This window comes from Peromyscus californicus, unplaced genomic scaffold (assembly GCF_007827085.1).
Source record: "Peromyscus californicus insignis strain IS unplaced genomic scaffold, ASM782708v3 Scaffold_7__1_contigs__length_154581171, whole genome shotgun sequence".
Classification (NCBI taxonomy): domain Eukaryota; kingdom Metazoa; phylum Chordata; class Mammalia; order Rodentia; family Cricetidae; genus Peromyscus; species Peromyscus californicus.
This window is the reverse complement of record NW_026294595.1, coordinates 61,124,173-61,148,556: the sequence shown is the minus strand read 5'-3', so window position 1 is coordinate 61,148,556 and position 24,384 is coordinate 61,124,173. Positions and strand designations below refer to the sequence as shown.

General features: G+C 35.3%; 1 protein-coding gene across 3 annotated transcripts in view; it reads left to right on the top strand.

Annotated features, from left to right (window-relative positions):
* The window catches only part of Tfpi (tissue factor pathway inhibitor), a 39,193-nt gene extending 21,371 nt beyond the window's left edge, over nucleotides 1–17,822 (top strand). For 2 of the 3 annotated variants that reach the window (XM_052725041.1, XM_052725040.1), the window contains exons 5-9: nucleotides 479–517; nucleotides 6,107–6,283; nucleotides 6,837–6,929; nucleotides 16,099–16,278; nucleotides 17,175–17,822. In XM_052725041.1, the coding sequence (XP_052581001.1) occupies nucleotides 479–517; nucleotides 6,107–6,283; nucleotides 6,837–6,929; nucleotides 16,099–16,278; nucleotides 17,175–17,266 (581 nt within the window). In that variant the 3' untranslated portion in view covers nucleotides 17,267–17,822. Of the gene's footprint in view, nucleotides 1–478; nucleotides 518–6,106; nucleotides 6,284–6,836; nucleotides 6,930–7,627; nucleotides 7,850–16,098; nucleotides 16,279–17,174 lie in introns of those variants that run through there. The other variant, XM_052725042.1, reaches the window with a different exon arrangement.
* Nucleotides 17,823–24,384: the final 6,562 nt, after the last annotated feature.

Below are 24,384 nucleotides of genomic sequence, written 5' to 3'. Positions count from 1 at the left end.
TCCAGGACAGGCACCAAAGCTACAGAGAGAAACCATGTCGTGAAAAAACAAACAAAAAATTGATATATATATATATATTTGAGGGGGTAGATACATTTAGCCTCACCTAAACATTACTCAATATATATGTGTAGTGAAACATGACATAACACCCTATTACTATGTATAAGTCTACTTTTTCATATATCAAAATAATTTTCAAAAAAAGGAAGTGGGAGCTGGAGGTTCAATTTAGTGGTAGATTTTTTACATAGCATTTATAAGGCCCTGTATTTGATATACACCACCACAACAAATAATAATAATAATGAAACAAACAAAAATGACTGGCTATAATCATCTATAAATAAAAGTAAACTTGAGTCACTAAGACTTCTGTATGAGGATAATATTAATGGGATTATGTAATTGTTCTAGTTTAAGTTCATAATATTACATTATAAATGATGGCCACTAATTCACATACTTTCTTTTACAGGTTATAAAAAGAAGACTGTAAAGACACCATCCGGAGCAGGTGAACTTTCAGTTACATGAAAATTAGTAGCATTTATCTAAGATAGCCGGATGTTCAGTTTATATACCTCTGTTGCGGGTCGACTTTGAATCTACATGACATCAGAGATAATGTTTCCTTAAGTGGAAACTTAGACATCACAGACACTGTGCAGTAGGGAGGCTCCACGGGCTATGAGTTTTGTACATAGCTCTCTAGGGCGTTTGTTCTCAACCTGTGGGTCGTGACTCCCTTCAGGGAGGTCGAACAACTCTTTTACAGGGGTGGCATATCAGACATCCTGCATATCAGATATTTACATTATGATTCATAACAGTAGCAAAATTACAGTTATGAAGTAGCAACAAAATAATTTTATGGTTGGGGGTCACCACACCATGCGGAGCTGTATTAAAGGGTTGCAGAGTCAGGAAGGTTGAGAACCGCTAATCCAGAGCCACACAGGCTGTTTTAACAACACGCAGATAAGGATGTAGCCCTTGATTGTCTCATTTTAGTTCTCCAATCCATTGCTAATCTCAGCACTGTGTGACTTTAGTACATGTCATTGCATGGGTGTATGTTCTTGAGTTGTTACCAGTGTACAAAAGCGAGTAGAGATAGTTAACGGTAATTGCCTTCATCATTTAGTTAGTGTGCATACATTTTTTTTGAAGGAAGATTTTTTTTTTACTAGATCTAACTCTTTTAAAGGACTTGTTATAATAATAGTATCATTGGGTTAAGAGAAACAAGCTCCATTTTTTCCCACCCCTGTTTTGCCATCCATCTTACTATGTAGTCCAAAGATGTGCCAATCACCAGGTTCAACCTGCTTTAAATAAAGGCCTAAAATGGATTTAACCCAATTACCATTTATGATATTTGCATTAAATAGAAAAATATCTAAAAAAATCAAGCTGTTTAACTCAAAATACTGAGAAGATAAAGTCATTTAAAGGAAGCAAAGATGCAAAATCCAAGGTGCACTTAAATTTTATACAGTTTTAATTCTCACCTATCTGGGAAACAGTTGAAAATATCTTTTACTAATTGGAAATCTTCAGACATAACTTACCAGAACTTAATTTAAAAATGCATAAAATAGCCGGGTTGTCATGGCACATGCCTTTGATCCTGGCACTTGGGAGGCAGAGACAGGTGGTTCTCTGAGGTTGAGGCCAGCCTGGTCTACAGAGCGAGTTCCAGGACAGCCAGAGAGACCCTGTCTTGAAAGAACAAAACAAACAAAATGAATAAAATAAACTCAATCACAATTTGTATAACAAATAAAAGTGATTATTTATAATTTTAAAAGTATATCCCTTCAAATAGTGAATTATCTTGGTAACAATGTTCAGTACTCCAATTAAGTAAGGTCATAGTTATTGTTAGTATTCAAGAAAACAGTACATTTATAAAATGAATTTTGTCTACAAGTGAAAGAAGATATTTTTTGTGAATGGAAATAGCATCATCAAAATATTAAGGGTTCTTTTAAAACATAGAATTAGAGAAAAGTTAAATTCCAGAAAATTTTTATTGTAAGAATAGAATGTAAAAATATATCTTGGAATTCAAGAAACAATCACTTTTAATATTAAATATTAAAAAGATCAATGCTTTGAACATATGAATGTTAAAAGTATTTAGTTGCTTCATTTACTCCATATTAAAAATTCCATCAAATTGAAGTTGATATGCTTCCTAGCATTGAAACAGGATTGAAATTGATTTCAATTCCCAAGTTTAATGATAATAACAATATTACAAGATATCAAAAGAAAATCAAACGATAATGAAGATTCAGGCCACTCTCTCAGAAAGAAAGATTAGTCTTAAGCAATTTCTTGGGATGTAGGCATGCATAAAAGTTGGCATTATACTTCTATGGCTTATGAAAGATGCTGTATGGCTTGCATCAATATTCTTACTCAATTATAACTGAGTACCATTTACCACATGTGTGTTGTTGTTGTTGTTTTCTTCTTTTGTGGGGGGTCCACCACCCAGCTCCCAAATAAATTGCACATGAGGCTTATTCTTAATTGTAAATGCCTGGCCTTAGCTTGGCTTGTTTCTTGCCAGCTTTTCTTAAATTATCCCATCTGTCCTTTTGCCTCTGGACTTTTTCCCTTTTCTCACTTCTGTGTATCTTACTTTCACTCTTACTCCATGCCTGGCTGTGTGACTGTGTGGCTGGCCCCTAGCATCCTCCTCTCCTTGTTCTCTTGCTCTTTTGTTTTTGTTTCTCCTCCAAGATTTTTCCTTCCATTTATTCTCTCTGCCTGCCAGCCCTGCCTATTTCTCTCTCCTGCCTTGCTATTGGCTGTTCAGCTCTTTATTAGACCATCAGCTGTTTTAGACAGGCACAGTTACACAGCTTCACAGAGTTAAACAAATGAAACATAAATAAAAGTAATACACCTTAAAATAATATTCTATAACACAAGCATGTAAGCAATTCCAAAAGAATGACACTTTAAGGAATATGGAGAATTACTTTATTTATAATCCTGTTTTTTTTTGTTTTAATTTATAGACCTAAGAATTATTTTACATGTGTGCATTCTCAGTTTTCTCCTAAAATAAATTCATATAATTTGTGGGGGGTCTCAAGTAAAAAAAGCTTTCATATAGAATTTATTAATAATGATCATTAGCATAAATTATATTACAATTTTGCTTTTAATGTGCGAATACATCTCATTCATTAACTTTTTATGCATAAAATTTGTATATATTTTTAAAAGATTTATTTACTTATTTATTATGTATACAGTGTTCTGCCTGCATGTATGCCTGTACTGCAGGCCAGAAGAGGGCACCAGAACACATTATAGATGGTTGTGAGCCACCATGTGGTTGCTGGGAATTGAACTCAGGACCTCTGGAAGAGCAGCCAGTGCTCTTAACCTCTGAGCCGTCTCTCCAGGCCCCCAAATTTGTATATTTTTAAGATTACTTAAAATTTCATGAAAAGTTATGTCCTAAAATTAATCAAAATGAGAATTGAATGTATGTGTTTTCCCCTTAAAATATTAAAATTTACAGAACTGTTTTTCCCATTTCATATATATGACACAATTACATATCATAGTGACACTCATGCTAAAGGACAGGAATATGACAGGAAATGATTATACAACATTAGCCATCAAAGAAACACAAATCCAAACTCAAATGAGCTGTCATTTCATTCCTGTTAAATCCATACAGCAATTAGGAAAAACCATATGGATGCTCCTCATCAAAATTTTAAATCAAAAATTGAATTATCATTTAGTATTGTAATCAACCCCACTACTCAGTACATATCAACGAGAAGGGAAATCAATAGGTTGCACATGCCATTCATTGAATTATTATTCTGCAAGATTATTGAATAAACTGAAGTTCAATCTGTGAATAAAGGGATGAAGAAAATGTGTCATATTCCACACAGTGTGAAACTATTCAGCTGTGGAAAAGAAGGAAATCTTGTTACTTGCCACAACATGGCTAGACTTGGTGAGCATCATGCTGAATGCAACTTACAGCATGGTCTCAGTCATGGAGTCTTAGAAGCGTCATCTAAGAGTAGAAAGTGGCATTGTTATCACCCAAGACTATGTAGTGGAGAGGTGACTGAGGAGAATCATTGCATAGGAGGGAATATTCAAAAGATCTACCGGATACATATATACATACATACACACACACACATGTGTTTTCAGGGCCGACTATTTGGCATTGGATAGCTAGTTAGTAGGCTCTTTCCTGGGGACTATATCTCCGACTCTCAGCTTTCCTCAGTTGCCTGTAGTTCTTTGTGTAGGGTTGAGCACTCACGGTCTTGCCCCCTCCCCCCCAGTTCATGTTTAGCATGTCTGTTGTCATTGTTCTTGTTCAGCTCATGTTGGTGAGACTTTATCCGTGTAGTTTCTGACTTTCTAGGAGCCACAATCTTACAGCAAACTCTCCGTTCCCTTGGATCTTGCATTCATTCTGCCCACTCTTCCACAATGATCCCTTAGCCTTAGGTGCAGGACTTGTGTTATAGATGTATCAGTTTGGATTGATCTTCATAATTTGCATTTCAATTAGGTGTGGGTTTCTGTGTCTCCTGTCTCAAATAGAAGTTTTCTTGGTGCAGGATGAGGATGATACTTATCTGTGAATATTGAGAATGTAGTTAGGGATTATGCAGATTTAGTGGTGATCTTAGGTTCTCATCTAAGATCCATGACTTCATTATCCCTGGGTAGTTGGCTAGGTTTCTGGAATCAGGCATGATTTCTCTCTTGTTTAGTGGGGTCTTAAGTACAATTATAGAGTTGTTGGTTACTGTCAAGATATGTGTACCACTACTGCACTCTGTGTCCTTCTGGTCATTTTTGTTTATAGTTGTTATAGCTGGGTAGGACTGTTGGTCACCTCACTCCTTTGGAAGCTTGAATGGTGCCTTCTGGTACTATGAGAACTAGTCCTCAGGAAGGAGGCTTTCAGGTCACTTCCAACTTAGGGGACTCTGGGCTCTGTATCTGAAGTACATGAATGCATACGCTTTTGATAGTAGAGCACTTGTGAGTACCGACTTCCTGATCTATATATATTTAAAAAACAACAAGTTGCTTTAAGACATGGGAGGGTATCAGTTCATTTTGCTACCACAGAAATATAGTTATAGGAGAAAACAGAGGAACTGGAACTTTGTCCAAAATATCAAGTGCTGTAAGACGTTTGAGCATAATACATTTGAAAACTAACTCAATTCTCTTCACAATATGCACGTAGATAGAGATTGCAATGTAGGTCACAATACCACAAATTTTGCGACAGCTGTGTTCAGCCTGCTTTGGAACATGATCAAAGGAAGGGTATTAGACTTTGCAAAAGCCCTTCTAATCCCCGAACATGTATTTCCTTTCTGCCTCTACATTGTTGGTTCAGTCCAACGCTTGGAAGAAGAAGAAAAGAGAGGGTGGGGAGGGCGGGAGAGACCCAACAGTGGAGGATGCCATACTGAGTACAGATATCAATTCCAGCATAAGAATTCAGGAACTCCAAGAATAGCCAAGGCAACTTCCGCACCTCTAGGATCCTTTCCAATGTTTAAAACCTCTATAGCATTCTTAATGAACTAATACAGTACTCCTTCCCTAATGATTCTCAACACTTCAGTAGACCTTTCTTTAATATCAGTGCATTGAACTTAGTAGAATTATTAAAGTAAAACTTACCATAATATTTGTACTTCTAAAGCAAGGTCATCATATATCAAATAACCCACTATCCTTTATTTTATTGGTTTATAAAAATGTTGATAATAATTCCCTGTTATCTAATATAAGAAATTTAGAACTGCAATACCAGATAAAAAATATAAGACTTAGTTTCATTTTTCCTTATTCCAAGTACCCAAATGGTTAGTTAATGGTTCAGTTTTTAATAAAGTCATTTTATTTGTTTTTAATGAGATAACAATTATCTTCTGGTTTAGCTTTTAAACTTTTAAAATTGGTTTTAAGTTTGTCTTCCAAATAAGTTAATTATAAATGTCATTAAAATAACTAAATGATAATAACAAAAGAAGAATATTTCTTTCTGATTTTTTTTTGCCATTTCTAGAAAAGCCAGATTTCTGCTTCTTAGAAGAGGACCCTGGAATCTGCCGCAGCCTCATTACTAGGTATTTTTATAACAACCAGTCAAAACAGTGTGAACAATTCAAGTATGGCGGGTGCCTAGGCAACCTCAACAACTTCGAAACTTTGGATGCATGTAAGAAGACCTGTGAGGATCCAGGTGAGTTCACTTCTCATCTCATTTGGGTCTATTAAGAGGGGTCATTTAAAATGAGGACTCTTTGAGAATGTACCCAGATTCTGTTTAAGCTGCACAAACAGATAGGAAGTCTGAAAGAAATTCCCAATTGTGTTAAAAATACATACAGATAATTAGCACATCTCTACAGTTACTTTAAATCTCATAATATTCTCAGATATAATAGTTAACTTTCTTCCCTCAGAGTACTGCAGTATACATTCAGCAAAATGGTAGGACTGCTGAAATCTCTTATTCTTAAAAAATATGAGGGTTAATGATTACTCATAAAAATAAGAAAAGGAAACCTTATGCATTAACTGTTGCAGGATTTTGGTCACTAGCTACAAAATTACTAATGGAAATCTTAACTTGCACATGTATTTAAAATTCCTTGTTTGCTAATTTAGAGCAGCAGGGGACTAAATTGCAACATCTGCTGCTCTTAAGCCAATAGCTGCATTTGCTTGTGTATAAAGATATGAAATTCTGTTGTGTTTTCAGACTGTAATTGCTTATGTTGTTTTTTCCCCAGTGAATGAGTTACAGACGGGTGACTACACATCTGATCTCAATACTGTAAATACCACTTTGACTCCCCAGTCTACCAAAGTGACCAGCCACTGGGGTAAGAATCTTATTTTTATTATTATTTTATGAATATATTAAGGTAACAATAGAAGTGGATGCATGTTAGAATTATCTTTTTAAAAATAATGATTTTATTATTTGAGGATATGTTAAAATATAGATATTTGATGAATTTCAGGCACTTCATCTCATAAAGTAATAATTTTTCTTAATGTCTTTTAAAATGTTCTTTAAAGAAGAGCTTCTGTGTATGTAACAGGTAGAAATGTGTACATGACACATTCTTTGCTTGTTTTAATTTAGCCTCATTATTTAGTTTGAATAATCTGTCAACATTTTTCTGTTAGCTTTTTACCTATTCCAGACTTTTAAAAACCAGCTTTTAAATATAAGACTTTCTGTCCACTGAAATTATTCAATGAACAAGTTATCCATGTTCATTGCACAGAATATTCTATGCATTTTTTTCCCCAGCTGGTATTCACTGGCCTGCTCATCTTCTTGTCTATGGATTCAATACTGTACTGAAGTCTCCCTCCTCTGCCTTTCCTCTGGCTACCCAATCAGATTCATTTAACATGGCTATCACTTAATGTGTTTGCTTTGCTTGAGTTACTATGCTACACAGTTTTGTGTGTGATCATTTATCGCCTGCCTCTCTTCCAGCATTTGTCTCAATGTTAAGCATAAGATAGATGATTTACATTTTTTGTTTATTAATTTTGTGATCCACAGTTACAAAAGAAGGAACAAATGGTGGTTGTAAGAATGCTGATTATACTTATCAAGTTTTTTTGAACGTCTTCTACATTCACGTACTCACATTTTTTATTTTTAGGATTGGATAGCATTCTATGTATTTCCTGTTACATGTTGTCTTTGGGTTTATTTAATAGTTAGATGGTATACTTGATCTTTTTATACTTATAATTAATAAAGTTTTAATATTAACATTCACGGTTAGCATAGTCTTTTACTACGTCTAACTGGTAAACTTCTCAACTAGGAAAGGAAGACTAATATTGGTTCTGGGTCTTTGGGATAGACTTGACAGTTCTTGGAAAACAATAAATTATTTTCCAAATGTTCATAGCCCACTTTGCTTCTGTACATCATCTCTTAACAGTTGCCTTGGGACTATATCACCTTTATGATATTTTGAAAAAACTCATCTTTGGTTAGACTTCAAAAGCCTACTGCTAACTCAATCTCCAGCACTTGGTCTCTGAATGAGAAAGGGAGCATCTAAGTACTGATCCAGGGCCATACTGCTTCAGGCCGGCCTCCAGGTCCAGGGAGAATGACTAGCTATAACAAAGAAGACCTTGTGGCCACTTGAAACTCTCTTCTGACTCTATCTATGACCTAGTGCCAAACTCCACATACATAAAAAGAATGTATATTGTCTTGGAAGATATTGATTACATGTAGAGGAATACTGCAATCATGTAAATTTTCTGGGAAGAAACTATCCCCTTACCAACTGAAGAGTTACACATTTAAATGCATATCCCACAAAATCATGAATGCTGTGGACAGTGCCGTAAACCTCATTTCATCAACAAGCACACACAATTTGAAGCAAGTATGGTGGCCTTCAAATGTATTCTCACTGAGAAGCATAGACTATATCTCATCCTACGTATTCCTGCATAGTAAATCTGGTAGCTTGTGCTGACACCCTGGCAAGTTGGCTTTCCATAAATAGAGAGCTTTAGCAGAGCTCACATCAGGCCTTCTACTTCCTGGCAGGAGTGCTGGCAAGAAACAAAAATGTGGCACTTCCTCTGCCAAGATCGCAGCTGTCACCCTACCTACCTGGCAAATCTCTTCACAGACAGTTTTGAGTCTAATCAAAGATAATGGTTGTCCCAGACAGCAGAGCCCTCCAGAGAAATGTTTCTCAAACATCAACAGATACTTTTACAAGAGATAAAATGGACAATTTCACTGTGTCAACCAAATTAGTTTAAATGACGTTTGTATTGAATAAAATAATAGAAATTTAAGTGTGTGACAATTATAAAGCTACAACAAAAAATAGTTGCAGATTACTACAGACCAAACTACTAACTAGCACTGTTAATTTGTTAAGATTTCTTTTTCTCAAAACAGTAGGAGAATCCATATTGGAATATGAATTTTGTATTGACAGTAAGAAGATAGACTAGGAATAAGAATTAGTTTAGAAAGATCTAAGTCTTAGTTCTCGAGTGTCATTTTTCTCTTTAAAGATTGGATGATCTCTGCAAAAATGAAGTGAGAAGCACCCATGAAAGAGCCCCCAACTCTACCTTTCACAACACCACAGGGCTGTGTTCCCAGTTTTCAATTATATGAATGCCAGGAGCTTACTCACTGGTATGCATCTGATCACAGAGACAAAGGCCTAGGCTGTGTTTTGTGATTTCTAGAATGAGGCCAGGTTGAACACGCCAACCTAATGATTCCTGCCTTCAGATGTTGGAGAGCTATTTGGCTCACCACTGTTACCCCCAAGGCTGGTTTCCAGCCCCCCTTATTAAGGTTTTTGTTTCAGTCAGGTACCTTCCTCCTGTTCAGACTTGATGAACACTGATTCATACATGTGATGGTGCATGAGGCACATTTAGATTGTTTTGATTGGAGACTGATAGAAAGAAGGGATTTGGAGATTAGAAATAATGAAGTTTCATAAACTTTATCTGATAAAATTATTGTAATATTTGCCCAGGAAGTCTAGAAGTATTTTCTACTTAGCTTTAGAGTGATGTCTCATCGTGGGCAAGAACATTGACTTTATGAGTGGAATCTGAGTTTAACTCCAGTTCTGTAATTTCCTGACTTGTTTTGTACCCTTGAAAAAAAGTGTGTGGTTTTTCTTAGCATCCAGTTCTTTCTTTGCTCCATGTGGAATGCAATATGTCATAAAATATTTAAAAATACTATAATAGCATGTAAAACTCTTCATCCTGTGTTGCCATTAACAAGAATATTGATTTTAAGACTGGTTTTGGTGATGATGACGCTGACCCAGATTCACCTAAGATACATAGACATAAAAGAAGTAGCTCAAAGATATTGTTAATGCATATTTTATTATGGTTTTAATACAACTAAAGTTGTAACCTTGGATTGAAGAATCTTAATTCATTATAGTTATCTGAATTAACACACAGTGCTTGCAAAATCCCAGCATACTTAACGAAATAAAATTTCATCTTTGGTGCCTCTGGATTTTATTTGTGATCATTGGAGGCTTAAAACACCTGTCTACCTTTATGACCTGAGGTATAGATTTGTGTGCTTTCTAGTTTAGGTGAAATTTATAAATTTGTGTACCTGGCTGATGGGGATTGTAATAGAATTTGGAAATGGAAGAATGAAAATATGAGGGTGCTTTTGTTCTTTGGAGATGCAATTGCCAGGTAGGAGAAGGCTTCAGTGATGAGTTTGTTTTTTTTTTTAAATTTTTATTCTTGGTTTTTTCAAGACAGGGTTTTTCTGTGTAGTTTTGGTGCCTGTCCTGAATCTCGCTCTGTAGTCCAGGCTGGCCTCGAAACTCACAGAGATCTGCCTGGCTCTGCCTCCCGAGTGCTGGGATTAAAGGCATGTGCCACCACCGCCTGGCCAGTGATGAGTTCTTACAGTGACACAACTCACAGGGTAAATGTGCTTGTTGTCAAGTCTTCCCTGGGGAAGGCCACCTTTCTCCCTTCTGGATTTCCTCAGTTGTTATAGTTCTATATATATATTCTAAATCTGCTTTTCCAGTTTTACACTCTACCATTCCGTTTGTTGTGTTCTGTTCTTTAATGAGTCTAGACTTTCTAAAATACTCCTCCAGACAAACTGGAAATATTCTGATTTTTGTGCTCTCGCCCATATTCTATCGTTTCTCTGATTGTTAAAATCCCATTCTTCTATTAAAGCTAACCAACATATTCAACAAGGCGAAGACAATAAATGGTCAGCTGCACAGACAAAGGTCTATGATACACATGTTTTGTGTCAGCAATCATGATCTATAGCCTTTCCTATCAGGGTTCTCACTATAACATTTTTAAGTTTATTTACTTTTATTGTATATGTATGGGAGTTTTGCAGCATGGATGTCTGCATCTCATGTCCGCGTTCCCAGAGGCAGCCAGTATCAGTTCCTGGATCTGAAGTACAGATAAATGGCCATGTGGGTCCTCTGTAAGAGCAGTAGGTGCTCTTAACTGCTGAGCCATCTCTCCAGCCCCTCTGCACAGTAATTTAAGATGAAAATACTAACCCTCGTATGATGGTACTGATTGTAAGTATATTTTTTCCAAACATATATTTCCTAATAAAAACACTTAATTGAAAAAAATATATTCATGAAGAATTTCATAGTTGTTATTGTCTAATGCCTTTTTGCTTTCTGTATTATTAAGAAAAATTCTTGAGTATAGATACCTTAGTGAACTCTGAGTATGGATTAGCCAACCTCTAGACAAAAGCAAACAAATACTTAGTTTCTCTCTTTCCTTTCTAATCTGTATAGGCTTTCCTGTCCAGGAAAGATTTCTTACAGTCTCTTCCTATGACCTTTCAATCTCAAATTTCCTGGCTGCACAACCTCTACATTTTGCCCTCGACTGAGTGGCCTAGTACACACAGGGAAAGAAAACTAATTCTCAAAGTAATTTCTCAGCAGTCCTTGCCCTCTTTTCCACGTTGAACGAAGTATCAGTTTCTGCTGGTTCAGTGATTGCTTTTCTAGTGAATGGATGTGTGTTTTCTGTCAATCAGAGGAGATGGTGGCCTTCCTGTCCATGCCAACCAGAGCAAGTTTCAGTCTGCAGCATTTTATTTACCACCTTAAGGAACTGAATTACCTCTAGTCGATTGTTTTTATTGTGTGATGAGCATTAGGATTTAGGAACATTAAACATATGAAAACAGAGCAGCAGTAAAAATTGGCCATTATCATAGCATCCAGAAGAAAAAAATCCCTGTCAATTTGTCAATAAATTTTATTTAACTTGTAAAAAATTCATCTTGGAGCAAATGATTGAAAGACTGTAAGTATCTGCTGGAGGAGTCCAAAAGCATATAATAAGCTCAACACAAAATGTTTCCTCTGTAGAACTTTAGCCTAGCAAACTTCTGAGCTTACAACCTGATAAAACTATATTTATAGTAAATATATCACTTATTGCATAGCTTCTCAGTCCTTTGCCTGATGAATAACATATATAATTTTCATTTTTACTTATGTGGGTCTATATGTATATATGCATGTATGAATTTTTTGTTATCTTGGCATGTAATACAAATTAGCATATTTTACTATTTTTAGGTTGCACATTTTCAACTTCTTAACATGATTGTAATCATGATGAAGCCTATCACTGATAGCATACAATATAGTCAGGTTTTCCTTACTAGTAGCACATAAAATAGTTCATCTTAAAGTCAAAGACATATTAGATTCTGTGATGTTTAGTAGTACAGATGAACTACTATGCATATATTTAAAATGATATATAATTGTATAAAATATAAGCATATATTCACAAGTTATTCAGAATAGTAATAATATGAAGAGTAGTATGTAAATATATATTTGTATATACAAATGATTCTGAGAAAAACATTTACCAAATTATTCATAGTAATTTAATTGGGGGAGGGAATTATGCAGGTGTTTTGTTTCATATTTTTATGTTTCGGTATTATTTAAATTTTTATAAAAATTATAATAAAATTATGTTTCTCTTTACTACAACTTATAGGAAAAAAAGAAATGACTTGTTATTCAATTCCCCCACCCCCCAAAAAAATCTCAGAAAAAACCAAATTCACAGGTCATGACGTGGTTCATAAATACTAATTTGCTTGATACAGTGGAAGCTACACAGGAAAGTATGGTGGGAATAAGACATTTCAGTAATGTTTCAGTTCATTAAGCAAGCCCCAAGTTTACTGTTTGAATTTTAAAGTAAATTTACATAAAACATTTTACTTGAAAAGTGGACCCTGGGCCATCACCTTGTACTTGAGCAGTCACACTAGATAGTAATGTTTTCTAACAACAAAGGAAAGGGAGGTCATATGCCACGAAACCCACCAAAAAGCCCTCTAGATGGAATCCACTCATCTTGTTATTGATGGCGGGATCAAGATAGAATGCATTTGGCTATTAAAGTCCCTTTGGAACATGAGCAGAAACCAGCCAGGTTAGTGTCTTTTTATCCTACCTTAAATTTCTGTCACTAATCATAATCTAGACCAAAGAAATCACAATGTGCAACTACTTCAAAACGTGTTTTCTTTTATTGTAGATATCAGTGTCTGGAATTTAAATAGGTGAGTCTCTACCTATGTCTAGAATAAATTTGTTAATTGAACATAGGCAAACTTATCTTTTCATGGGGTACAAAAATATTCCATTTCTCACTTCTGGAAATTTAAGTAGATGCCAGTCAAAGACTCCAAATGTTCAGCAGAAACTGTCTGCTTTACTTTACATGTGATTTATGATAAAATAATTAAACGATAGGCAGCATTAAAATCATCTTAAAAACAATGAGTCCACTCGAATATCGTCTGCGTTTTATGTCCTGGAAAAACAAGTACCTTATAAAAAGACTTCCAAATTGAAAATGGTTTTGTATATTTTAATATTTTACTATGTACAATACAAAGTGCTTAGTGATAAATTTCAAATTATGCTCCACTCTGAAAGTAGCATTCTTTCTAGTATTAGGAACACAATTGCTGATGTGATCAAAGGTATGTTGTATTGGATTTGTGTAGACAGGGACTGGTATCAGGATTAACAAAATGAGATAAGTAAACAGCTGCCACTGTTCATTCTTGGGAAGATGCCTCCGAGTGGAGTGAGTGTGTGATAACAGGAGGTGTGTGGTGTGCATCTGCACACTGACCTCAGCTCCTGGAACTGTGCTAGACACTTATGCAGAAGTCACCGTGTACAGGCAGCAGAAATGTGAAGTCTTGGATGGTTAAATCAAGCTTTTTCTGATGCACCGGTGCTCTTAACTGCCTGCTTTCACGTTAGCCCTGCCTTCTGCTGTCCAGTGTTGCATTAAACCCATTTCCCCTGTCCTCTGAGTTCATTGGCCATTAGTAAATATTTCTGGATTATTAGATGGTCAAAGGAAGAGAGAGGCTAGAGCCTATGTGCCTATTATACCTGTGGCATATACTCTGTGACATGTGTTCTCCTAGAAATGCCTGTTCTGGTTCTAGTTTTCACCTGGGATGTAGGCTTTTGCTTTCTGGTGACATTCTTCCTTCTTATCTCCAGTCTAGGGGCAAATAGTCAAATTAGCTTCTCTTCATTTTTAAGTATGTTAGATTTTGATTATGAAGCTAAACTTTCATCAGGTCATATGCTAAAGGAGAAGGAGTTACTCTCAGAGAGTGAAAATTTTTCTCTGTCCTGACATAAGGAGCCTTAGGGTGGGCATTGCTATTAAAACATAGTAATTAACATTTGTCAAGAAAGGTGCAGTTATAGATACTGACACATTAACATGCATTATCTGCAATTTACTATGGACTGACACATCTTATACAGGAAACACTCAAGTGAAAGTGATGTATACCTTACATATTCTCTATATACAATTGGTCATAAAATATATATAGTGCTTGCTGGGACAAAACATAAAACAAGTAACAAATTCCTCTGTTTCTCAATTTCATTCAATTGCTTCTAGTCTGCCACTTTTGTTTCTGAACCCGGGTGGTGGCTTTGGAAGTTCAGGAGACAAAGGAGGTGCAGTTGCTAACTATTCAAATCTAAACTGGTGAGTAATGAGAAAACACAGGCTACCCACTGGAGTTGTTGGACACTAGGAGGACCCAGCAGCAGCATGTCTCTTCTACCTTTGGAAATGCTTTCTCGAGCTCTTCATGACAGAAAGTGCTAGCATCTGGTGGAAACTTTAGAACCCATTCCTATTACACGGCCCTAACTCAGGTTTGTGATGGGGCACATTCATGTTCAAGGATGCACAGTAGCAGAATATAAGCTAGACACTGTCTGAGCACTGCTTTAGAGATCATAAGGGTTTCTTTCAAGAGCAGTGTTTATGCATTTAGCCAAAGACCTAAATGAAACTAAATATTCTCTTTGGGAGCATAAATCTTACATTTTGCATATTACCTTTATAAATTTTCTTATACGTTATTCCATTATCCTCAGTCTCTCTCTAATTTTCCAGGTTCTTAATTACTATGTCAGTTATTATGTCTAGACATTCTGATTTCTACTCATATATCTAGAAGGCAGGAGATGATAAAAATGTGTTTATCAAATTAAGACTTTTCTGTGTTATTTCATCTTAGCTATCTTCTTTTTCAGTCTATTTCCATCTAGGGTTTATGTACCAAAAGATTGCTGCTTGCTTTCTGCACAACCTGCTTGCCTTTGTTGGCCACTGGGTTCGTCAGAGTCGTATTTCCTGCCCATGAACATTTATCAAGTCTTCCTCTGCATGTGCTGTATGACATCTCACCAGCTGCCGAAGCCACTAAAAGTCTCCCTCCATAGTTCAACCCCATCCAACACCTTACTTGCAGCCTTCATTTATGACCATCAAACAGCTGGACAGCTGAGAAGTACCAGCTTACCCTTCCTGGGAGAGATCACCAAAGAAATTTAAAAAATGTTACTAAGCTCCAACTATTTTTCACATTAGAGTTATTATTATCATCAATATTATTGTCATTATTATTCTTGTTGCATATTCTTGGTTTTTGAGTGTTTGTTGGTCTTATTGATAGACAAAGCTATCCATTCCAAACCAGTGATTTACTTTACTATGTAAATATGGAAAATTTATTTCACATATACTAATTGATATGTATTTGTAAATATATAGTTGAAGTTTCAGAAGATGAGTAGGACTTGTTTTGGTTGTGTATAACTAATTTGTTCACATAAACACTAACCATAGGCCTTCCTTTTATCAAATGTGCCCTGTTTTGTTCATTGGAGAAAGATTATGGTATTATGACATTTCAATTTGTTTAAGCGAATTCTGGTAATTGAAACTCTAGGGCTTTGTTGTGTATTACTCTTTGTAGGATTCTGCTTTATTCAGAAGACTTGCCATAAAGCTATTCTGCAAGGAATACATAATAAGAAGGCTCAGATTCACGATGCATAGAGCTTACCAAATGTTCTTGATTTTTAAAATTTCTATTTATTTATTTATTTTTAGAATACCACGGCCCTTCCTGGTGTCTTAGTCCAGCAGACAGTGGACTGTGTCAAGCCAATGAGAAGAGGTTCTACTTCAATTCAGCCATTAGGAAATGCCGCCAATTTAAGTACACTGGATGTGGGGGAAATAGTAATAATTTTACTACCAAAAGAGAGTGTGTTAGAGCGTGTAAAAGAGGTATGAAAGATATGCTTCCCATGAAATCACTAATATTTGAAATGATAATTATGTTGAAATTATGAAATACTTTAAGTTATGAAATAACAGATATTTCCTTATTTATAAGAAGTACTATAATATCTTAGTTCATATTTGTCCTCTCACCAACTAAACTTAGATAACACTAGTACGTAAGCTAGCTGTAACTGTTCTTCATACGTATTGCAGAACAGTTATCCATTTCAAATAGATTCAAAATTTTAATTTTTTTCTTTTTAAAAGATTTTTATTTTTTTATATATGTGTATGTGTGTGCATCTGGATATGGGTATGCCATGTGTATGTGCAGGTGTTTGCAGAGTCTAAATAGGATGGCAGATCCCTTGGAACTGCAGTTACAGGTGTCTATGAGCCGCCTAGAGTGAGCATGGGGAGCTGAAGTCAGTCCTGTGGAAGAACAGTGCACACTCTTAATGGCTGAGTCATCTCTCAGCCCCAATTTTCTTTCTTAAATGTTTAAGAGCTAAGAATTTATTTTTAAGAAATATGCTAAAATTCTTGCAAGTTCTCTCTTAATACACCAAAACTTTAACATTTTGATTATTTTTCCCCTGAATATAATGACATAATAAAAGAACACAAAGAATATGAAGAACATAGAAATTAAAGAAAACAATCTGTTACTTTAATAACCACATATTTACCATACCTACCCTTTTATAAAAAATATTTTTAACTGAATTAAAGTATGCTCACCCAGTTTTGGTGACTCTCACACATGAAAAATGACTTTCTTAAAAATAGATTGTTTTACAGAAATACAGAGACAAATGAAAGTCTTTGAGAAAATTTGAGATAAATTCCCATGTGTTGTCTTTTCACTATTATCTTATCATTTGTTGTTCTTATTGTAGGTTTCATCAAAAGAATATCAAAAGAAGGAGTAATTAAAATCCAAAGAAGAAAGAAGCCTTCAGTTGAAGTAGTATATGAAGCCATTAATTAGTGTTAAGATATAGCCACATTATTGTTACATTAATTTCACTATATTTCACAATATTTCTATAACCTATTTTTGCTATGATGTCTATTCTTCTACTACAATCATGTTAATGAATATGTTAATAGTTAATTTTCCAGGCCATTCTGTCTGCTAAGGATGTGTTTTCATTAGTGTTTCTTTTCTAATCCAGCCAATGTACTTTTTTAAAGCTATAATTTGTTAACTGGCTACTGTGAATTTTGTCTTGACCCCTTTCAAACTGTTTTCGATTTAATTACAAGTTCTCCTACTCCTAACCACTTGAACCAGTTTTCTCGTTTCCGTTGGTGACCATCTACTGGAAGACATATTTCCATTTGTTATGATCATGATCATTATGTACCCTTGAGAGTCTAAACCTTCTCAAATGACTTCATTTTTAACAATGTAAGAAATAAAATATTCTACCCTGAACAATAAGCTTGACTGTTACACTGGTATTTACTAAAGAACTTGTTGCTTATCTTGTTACTTGTTTACAGAGTTGTAAAATCAAATAAAAACCATTGTCCCAGCTTTACTCTGCATTTTTTTCCTTATTTGGAACTGGTTAATAATCACTTTCAGTTACAAAAGTGCAGTCATACGTTGTGGTTTCTTATTTGTCAAAGAAAGTAGTACACAATGCCTTAAGGATCCATGGAAGGGCAGAAGAGATGAGTGAGTAGCTAAGAGGAGGTACTGTAGGTACTGTCCCACAAGATGTGAATTCATTTCCAAGCACTTATGTTGGGTGGCAGCTGACAGCCGTCTGCAACTCCAGCTCCAGATGCTCCGATGTCCTCTTCCGGTCTCCATAGGCACCCACACACATGTGGCACACACACAGATACACAGGTACACATAAATTAAAAAAACTCTAAAAAAGTCTATGTAAGCTTTCTATATTTGTATTTCCATCAACCATTCCATCAATTGTTGTATACAACTAAACGTATTATTAAATAAAAATTTTATAACTATACATTATATTAATGCTTCCAGTTTAAATTATTTTAGTACACTGGGTCCATCTCCACGTCAGAAGGAGAAAAGGATGCAGAATAAGTCAATTATCTAGAGGGTTTTGATTTTTCTACCAGCAGTTCTTACTTTCTCTTATTTTTATGAAGTTGGCAGTTACTTGTTTTCATTCTCTTTGGGTTTCCCATTCTTCCTTAGGTTCTTTGACTTGCACACAGAGGCCATAATTATGTTTCCTGCATCCTCTGTGCATCATAGAATTCCCCACCCTCTCAGGCCCTCAGGTCCAGCCCTTGGATTATTCCAACTACACTGTTTGTTTCTTAGCTAACATAACCCGGAACACTGAAAGAGGAGGGTGGAGCAGAGTGGTTCATAGTAATTTATTTTATAAAAAGGTGACAGAGGAGAGGGGGAGTTGTACAAGAAGGTGAATGAACAGTGAGGAGGAGGGATTTTTACCAAATAAATTCACATTCGGCCATTTGATCATTACTTAATATAGTGAGAAAATAAATATAAAAAGTAAAGTTTAAGCATCAGTTTCAATAAACGAATGAATTTTTACAAAATGCAATATTTTTTTCTGAATAATCTTGCAGCAAAATAAAGATCAACTAATCTGATGATAACATATGTACCAAAATCATAAGTAACATGAAGTTTAGTGATCAAATTTTAAAATTATTTTATTAAAATGAAGAATAGGGCCTAAATGCTCTCCATTGCTTCTTCTACTTAACATATGCTAACAACCTTAGTTTTATAGCGAATATAAAAAGAAAGGATACAGAAATTAGTTGGGAATAGTATACTGTGTCAAATTCTTTACATATGTTAATCATAATTACATAAATCAAAGAAAGGTCCATGGTCCAGGAAGAATGTTTACTAAACTTGGAGGCTCTGATTTCCAGTGGATGCAATGCCCCATTTTTTCACAGTTTTTGAGCCATTTTGATCTCCAGACAAATAGAAGTACTATAATGCTCTTAGGAAGATGATTAGTTACTGACAATAGGAAAAAACCCTAGGAAGATGATGATCATGTGTTGAAATAGTTTTTCATCATTCCCTCAGACTTTTTGTATGCACACACTAGGGGAAAGCTTTGCCATTCCCCTGGGCCTGACCTGGGAAAGGCTTTGCTGTTCCTGTGGGTCTGAAGCATTGGGGCCTTTGACCTGGCCATGTTCATGTATACAATACACATCAACGCAGGAATTCATCCTCTCCCCACATACACCAAACACTTCACCTACCTACTGCCAAAGCTCAGGAAACATCAAAGAAGAGGGTAGAAAAAAATATAGTAAGTTAGAAGGTTAGAGAAGTACCATGAAACGCTTTCCTCTGCTCAGAGCAGCTGTGGTTACCTGCACAAGACCAAGCCAGTTAAACATCCCAGCATGGAGGAGGAAAAGGATCACGATACCCACCCGAAGCTGAGGCACTGTTGACAGTTGATGGTTGCTGGGAGAGAGAAAGTCACTCTTCTTTAGAAGTGAAGACACCAATAAATTCCCATAGCGCAAGGGATGTCCCTTATACTCATGTGCACATGAGCAGCACTAATCAGACCTAATAATTTACTAAAGGAGAGAGAAAGACGAAGAGACACACAAAGTTATGAGGATGAAGATGTGTTGGGAGCCTCGAGGGAAGTTGGAGGAATGGAGTGAGGTGGATATGGTGCAATTTAAATAGTATATGTGTATAAAAATTTCAAAAGTTTCAAGTAATAAAGATGTTTACAACTAAATCTCAAGAGCAGAGAATGTCCTATTGGTAAATTTTGTATTCTAGTTGCTATCTGAATGTTTGACATGATAGATGATCAGTTGGTTTGTGTTCAGTGGATGGCTATGCAGAAACCTCTTTCTGGTGATTAAAAGTTTGAAGAGCTGGATCTTGGAGATAATGAATATGTACAAAATATGGTTTTTGTGAAAGGTCAGCTAAATTTTAAGTTGGAGCCATATTATAACCTATATATAGTGAACAAATACATTTCAAATTTAAAAGAAGCTTATCAAAATGTGCTGCATTTACCGTTATGTTAGGAATTGTTGGAAAATGATATTCCTGATCAGCTGCTTAGGAGTCCATCTACATTGACCCAGTCAGAGGTTTCAGAGCATTGATGTGTGTGTGTGTGTGTGTGTGTGTGTGTGTGTGTGTGTGTGTGTGTGTGTGCAAGAGAGAGAGAGAGGACATCATGTCTTTTCTAGTTGCTGAGCTTTGTTTCGACACTGAAAAGGGAGAGGAGCTGACGTTACTCCAGCCCACAAGTTACGGTTTATAATTTGAGAACACTAGGTGGCAGGCTGAGACTTGCAGATACCCAGTTCCTCCACTATCAAACATTCCATACCTTTCCCCAGGTCTCCAGAGTTCTTCTTCAAAGGATGACATGTTACTTTCTAATTTTGTATTATGTGTATTACAAATTCCTTTATATTTATAAATACTTATATTCTAGAGAAAAGGTGGTAAATAAAATGGATGAAAATGTGAAGAAAATAGAATAAATTGCAAATTGCTAAAAACTTTCACAAGTTATACTAATGACAATAGTTGAATAATATAATATATAATAATAATACTATATTGTCTTCTAGTGTTGGAAAACATTAAAACTATTCATCATCTTTGAATTTAATAATTCATTTGTTTGCAAATACAAAATCAATCACTTAAAAAATGTCAAGATGTCAAATACAAATTTAAATACAACTTTCATTTCCACAATTAAGATTAATATTAAAAAATACAAAGCATTTCACAACACGTCCAGTAGAAATTGATATCATGAGATGAGAAAGCATCATTTTCAATGTGATCTAACTCAGTTCCAGAAATAGAAAGAATTATTTTAAACCTTTCTGGGAAAGGAGATTTTTGTGCCTCAAATGAACCACTCACACACTAATTCTTGTTCTTTATTTACTACTTGTCCATACAGATAGATTCATGGAACAGGAGTGACCGCACATAATTTTTCATCCAAAGAGCAACACTGCTGAGCGTGAAAGGGACTGCCTGGAGAACTGAGAAATAAGATCCCTCCACCCAAGAGTGCTGGCAGCCAGAGAACTCACTTCAGCTTGCTTACAGCAGGACTTCCTAAGGTTTCAGATCTAAAATTCGTTCTACTTGTTCTATTTCATGCCTCATTTGCCAGTATGAACCCTTTCTTCTTCCAGGAGATCCCCATGAACACCACCAGGCAGACAATACTAAGTCCCACAGACATTCACATCCACCAAGACATATCAAGAATGAGATGAATAGGTAAATATTTGGTTGATTCTGATGTAATTGGACTCTCTTGAGGAAATACATCATGAAATACTATAAGAAATACTACAGGCTCGTGGAATCACTTTGTGGTTATGTGGATGACATGCATTGACTGCTCTCTTCAAATTCCATTTTTGCACTTATAAAAAATCTTATGCAATAAAGCTTATTAAAACATTATTACTTACCTTTAATAAATAATTTGTACAAATATAATGAAAATTGGCCCTTTAGTTTTAGTAATAGCATATTCACTCTCAGTAGATGTGGTGATGGGTAGAAATTGTTTTTACCAAATGCAATTAATTATCCTTTGCTTTGGAAAAAGTCCTAACAGCAGTTGCTAGATAAAGTCAACTTTAAAGTTAACTTATTTCCTTAATAAATTTTTTTTTAATGTAAGTGTATAAGACTTATCTGTTTCTCAAACAGTGAATTTTTATAGGGGATGGAGTACATTAGCCTTTTAATTACATCAATGATTTACAGATAAGTAATGGACTTTGCATGATTAAAAATATAAAAAAGGGCTAGTTTAGAATGTGATAGCCGAAAGCATTCACAAGCTTATTTGTAAATGCTTTCTTCGGCCACCCTTGCACTTTCACTGGGAATGGTCTATCTATAACATGCTTCATGTAAAAGTATTTTTGTTTTGGTTGTTTTTAAAGAAAAACAAGGTAGTAGCTACAGAAACTCACGTGGTCAGTTTAGACAGCAGAAACCTAAATTTGTCACACATGATTTTCATCTAATTTGTCTAACTTGTGGATGTAAGACTTTGATTTAGCATCCTCCTGATTAATTGCTTTGTGAGGCAAGGGCCATTTTGTAGGGTAGCCCATAGCCTTATTTAGAGACTGGTGCGTTCGAGCCCCATAAAGGACCAAAATAGAGGGCATAAGTCCTGCAGTAAAATTTTGAAGTACACAAATGTGACTGTTTCTCAGAGTGTCTTTCATCTGTGCATCATTCTTCACTTTACAGAAAAGTGGACTGGGAGTGTGCCGCATGGTTCATGCTCTATGTGGGTACACTGGCAGCATTAGCTACTAATTACAGATAATGTGATTTCTTACATGCTTGTCAACTGTCTTTTAAGTGACCAAAACAGAAGACACTTCTTATTTGCTCTTTATTTCCTAAAACAGAACTACTTTGAGTATTTATCTGAAAATACAAACTCGATCACTACTTATCTAATAATTCTAAGTAGCTGCAGCAGTCTGTTCTGGAAAAAGATCACAATAAAATACATGTGGAATATATAAGACTGAATGAATGTACTAACAATAACCCTTTAGCTCAGAATTACCTAATTGATTTCCAGAAACAGTTTTATTTAGTTTTGCCGTAGTTATCCAAACATTTGTTGTCATACTAAAACATATATTTGAGAAGTTTCAATCTTTTCTCTTGTCCCTACATATCTCAGCATACTCTAGTTTCCCAGAAGTCTTATAGCATCTATCAATATAGCATGTATTAATATAGCATGTATTCATACTTTTACATGTTCCTAAAATAGTAACTCTCGATGATCTGATTATTGGAATGTATGCCTACTTCTCTAAGGAAGACACATATATGATACTAATAAGAGTTATCTAGAATCTCCATGGACCACAGTCATGAGCCTATGCGCCCAACCAATAATTTATTCTAAATACTACAAGTTGTATTAAATTCTCCATATACAATAGCACCTTGTATATCTATCATACAGGAGAATGATCACTGGGTCTGATTCTTCAGGCATCATGTCAGAGAAAGAATTCCTTTACTTACTAAGACTCTGCTATGTTTGAGCAAATCCAATGAATGAGTCAAAAAACATAAATGCTTTAAGATTTACTGGAAATGTGTGTAGTTTTCTCCACATCAATCTCTGTCTCAGAGGTCAAACATTCTTAGAATGGGATACATGGACAGGAACTGTGATCATTTGAAAGTTAAAATCTAGTATTTCTTTTACCTTGAACTTTAAGCTGTAAACATCATACCTAAAAATTCCATCAAGATCATCCCAGCGAGTGTGAGCATCTGAACTGGGACAGAGTTACTCTCCTGCTTTCTGCCTGGTTCCCTGGGCAGCGTGTGACTCCACATCAGAACTCTGCGGTTTCCACCCAAGAATATTTTTGTTGCTTTTCTGATTAATGAGTTATTATTTAAGGAGTCAGGAGTGATTTATAGCATTGACTTTTCTTCTCAAGAGCTGGAGGAAACAGCACAACAAAAATATAATTCAACAGTTCCCTAAAGAAAGCAAAACTAAAATTCTATACAAAGTAACTTCCCAATTTATCTCATCTGGTTACTCTCTAGCTCCTTAGGCTACATTGTATCATTTCAGTTTCATACATAGCTTTTCCTTTATCAGTGACTGGTTGAGATTGTCAATTATGTCCCTTTTTATATGTATATATCCTATTATATATACCTACATAAAATGAAAGATTCTGTAATAAATTTCTTCCACAGATCAACATAGTAAAAGTTTAAAAAAGACCACGTTCTTTCAGAGACATGATATTCTTAGGATTTGTAGCCTGTGTCCTTACTTCCATTATGGATCTGCAGGGACTCTCAGGGCTCCTCAGTGTGCTACCTAGTTGCAGTAGCTGACCTATTAGTCTGTGCCTCTGAGCTCAATTCAGAGATTTCCTTGCTCACTGGAGTAGCTTACCATTTTCTAAACCTTATGAAATATGTTGATCCAAAGTTTAAAAGATGTAAAGAATTCCAGATATTATTTTATTCATCTTTTCCAGTTTGTAGGTGAGAAATTTAATGTAAAGATTATGTAACATTTA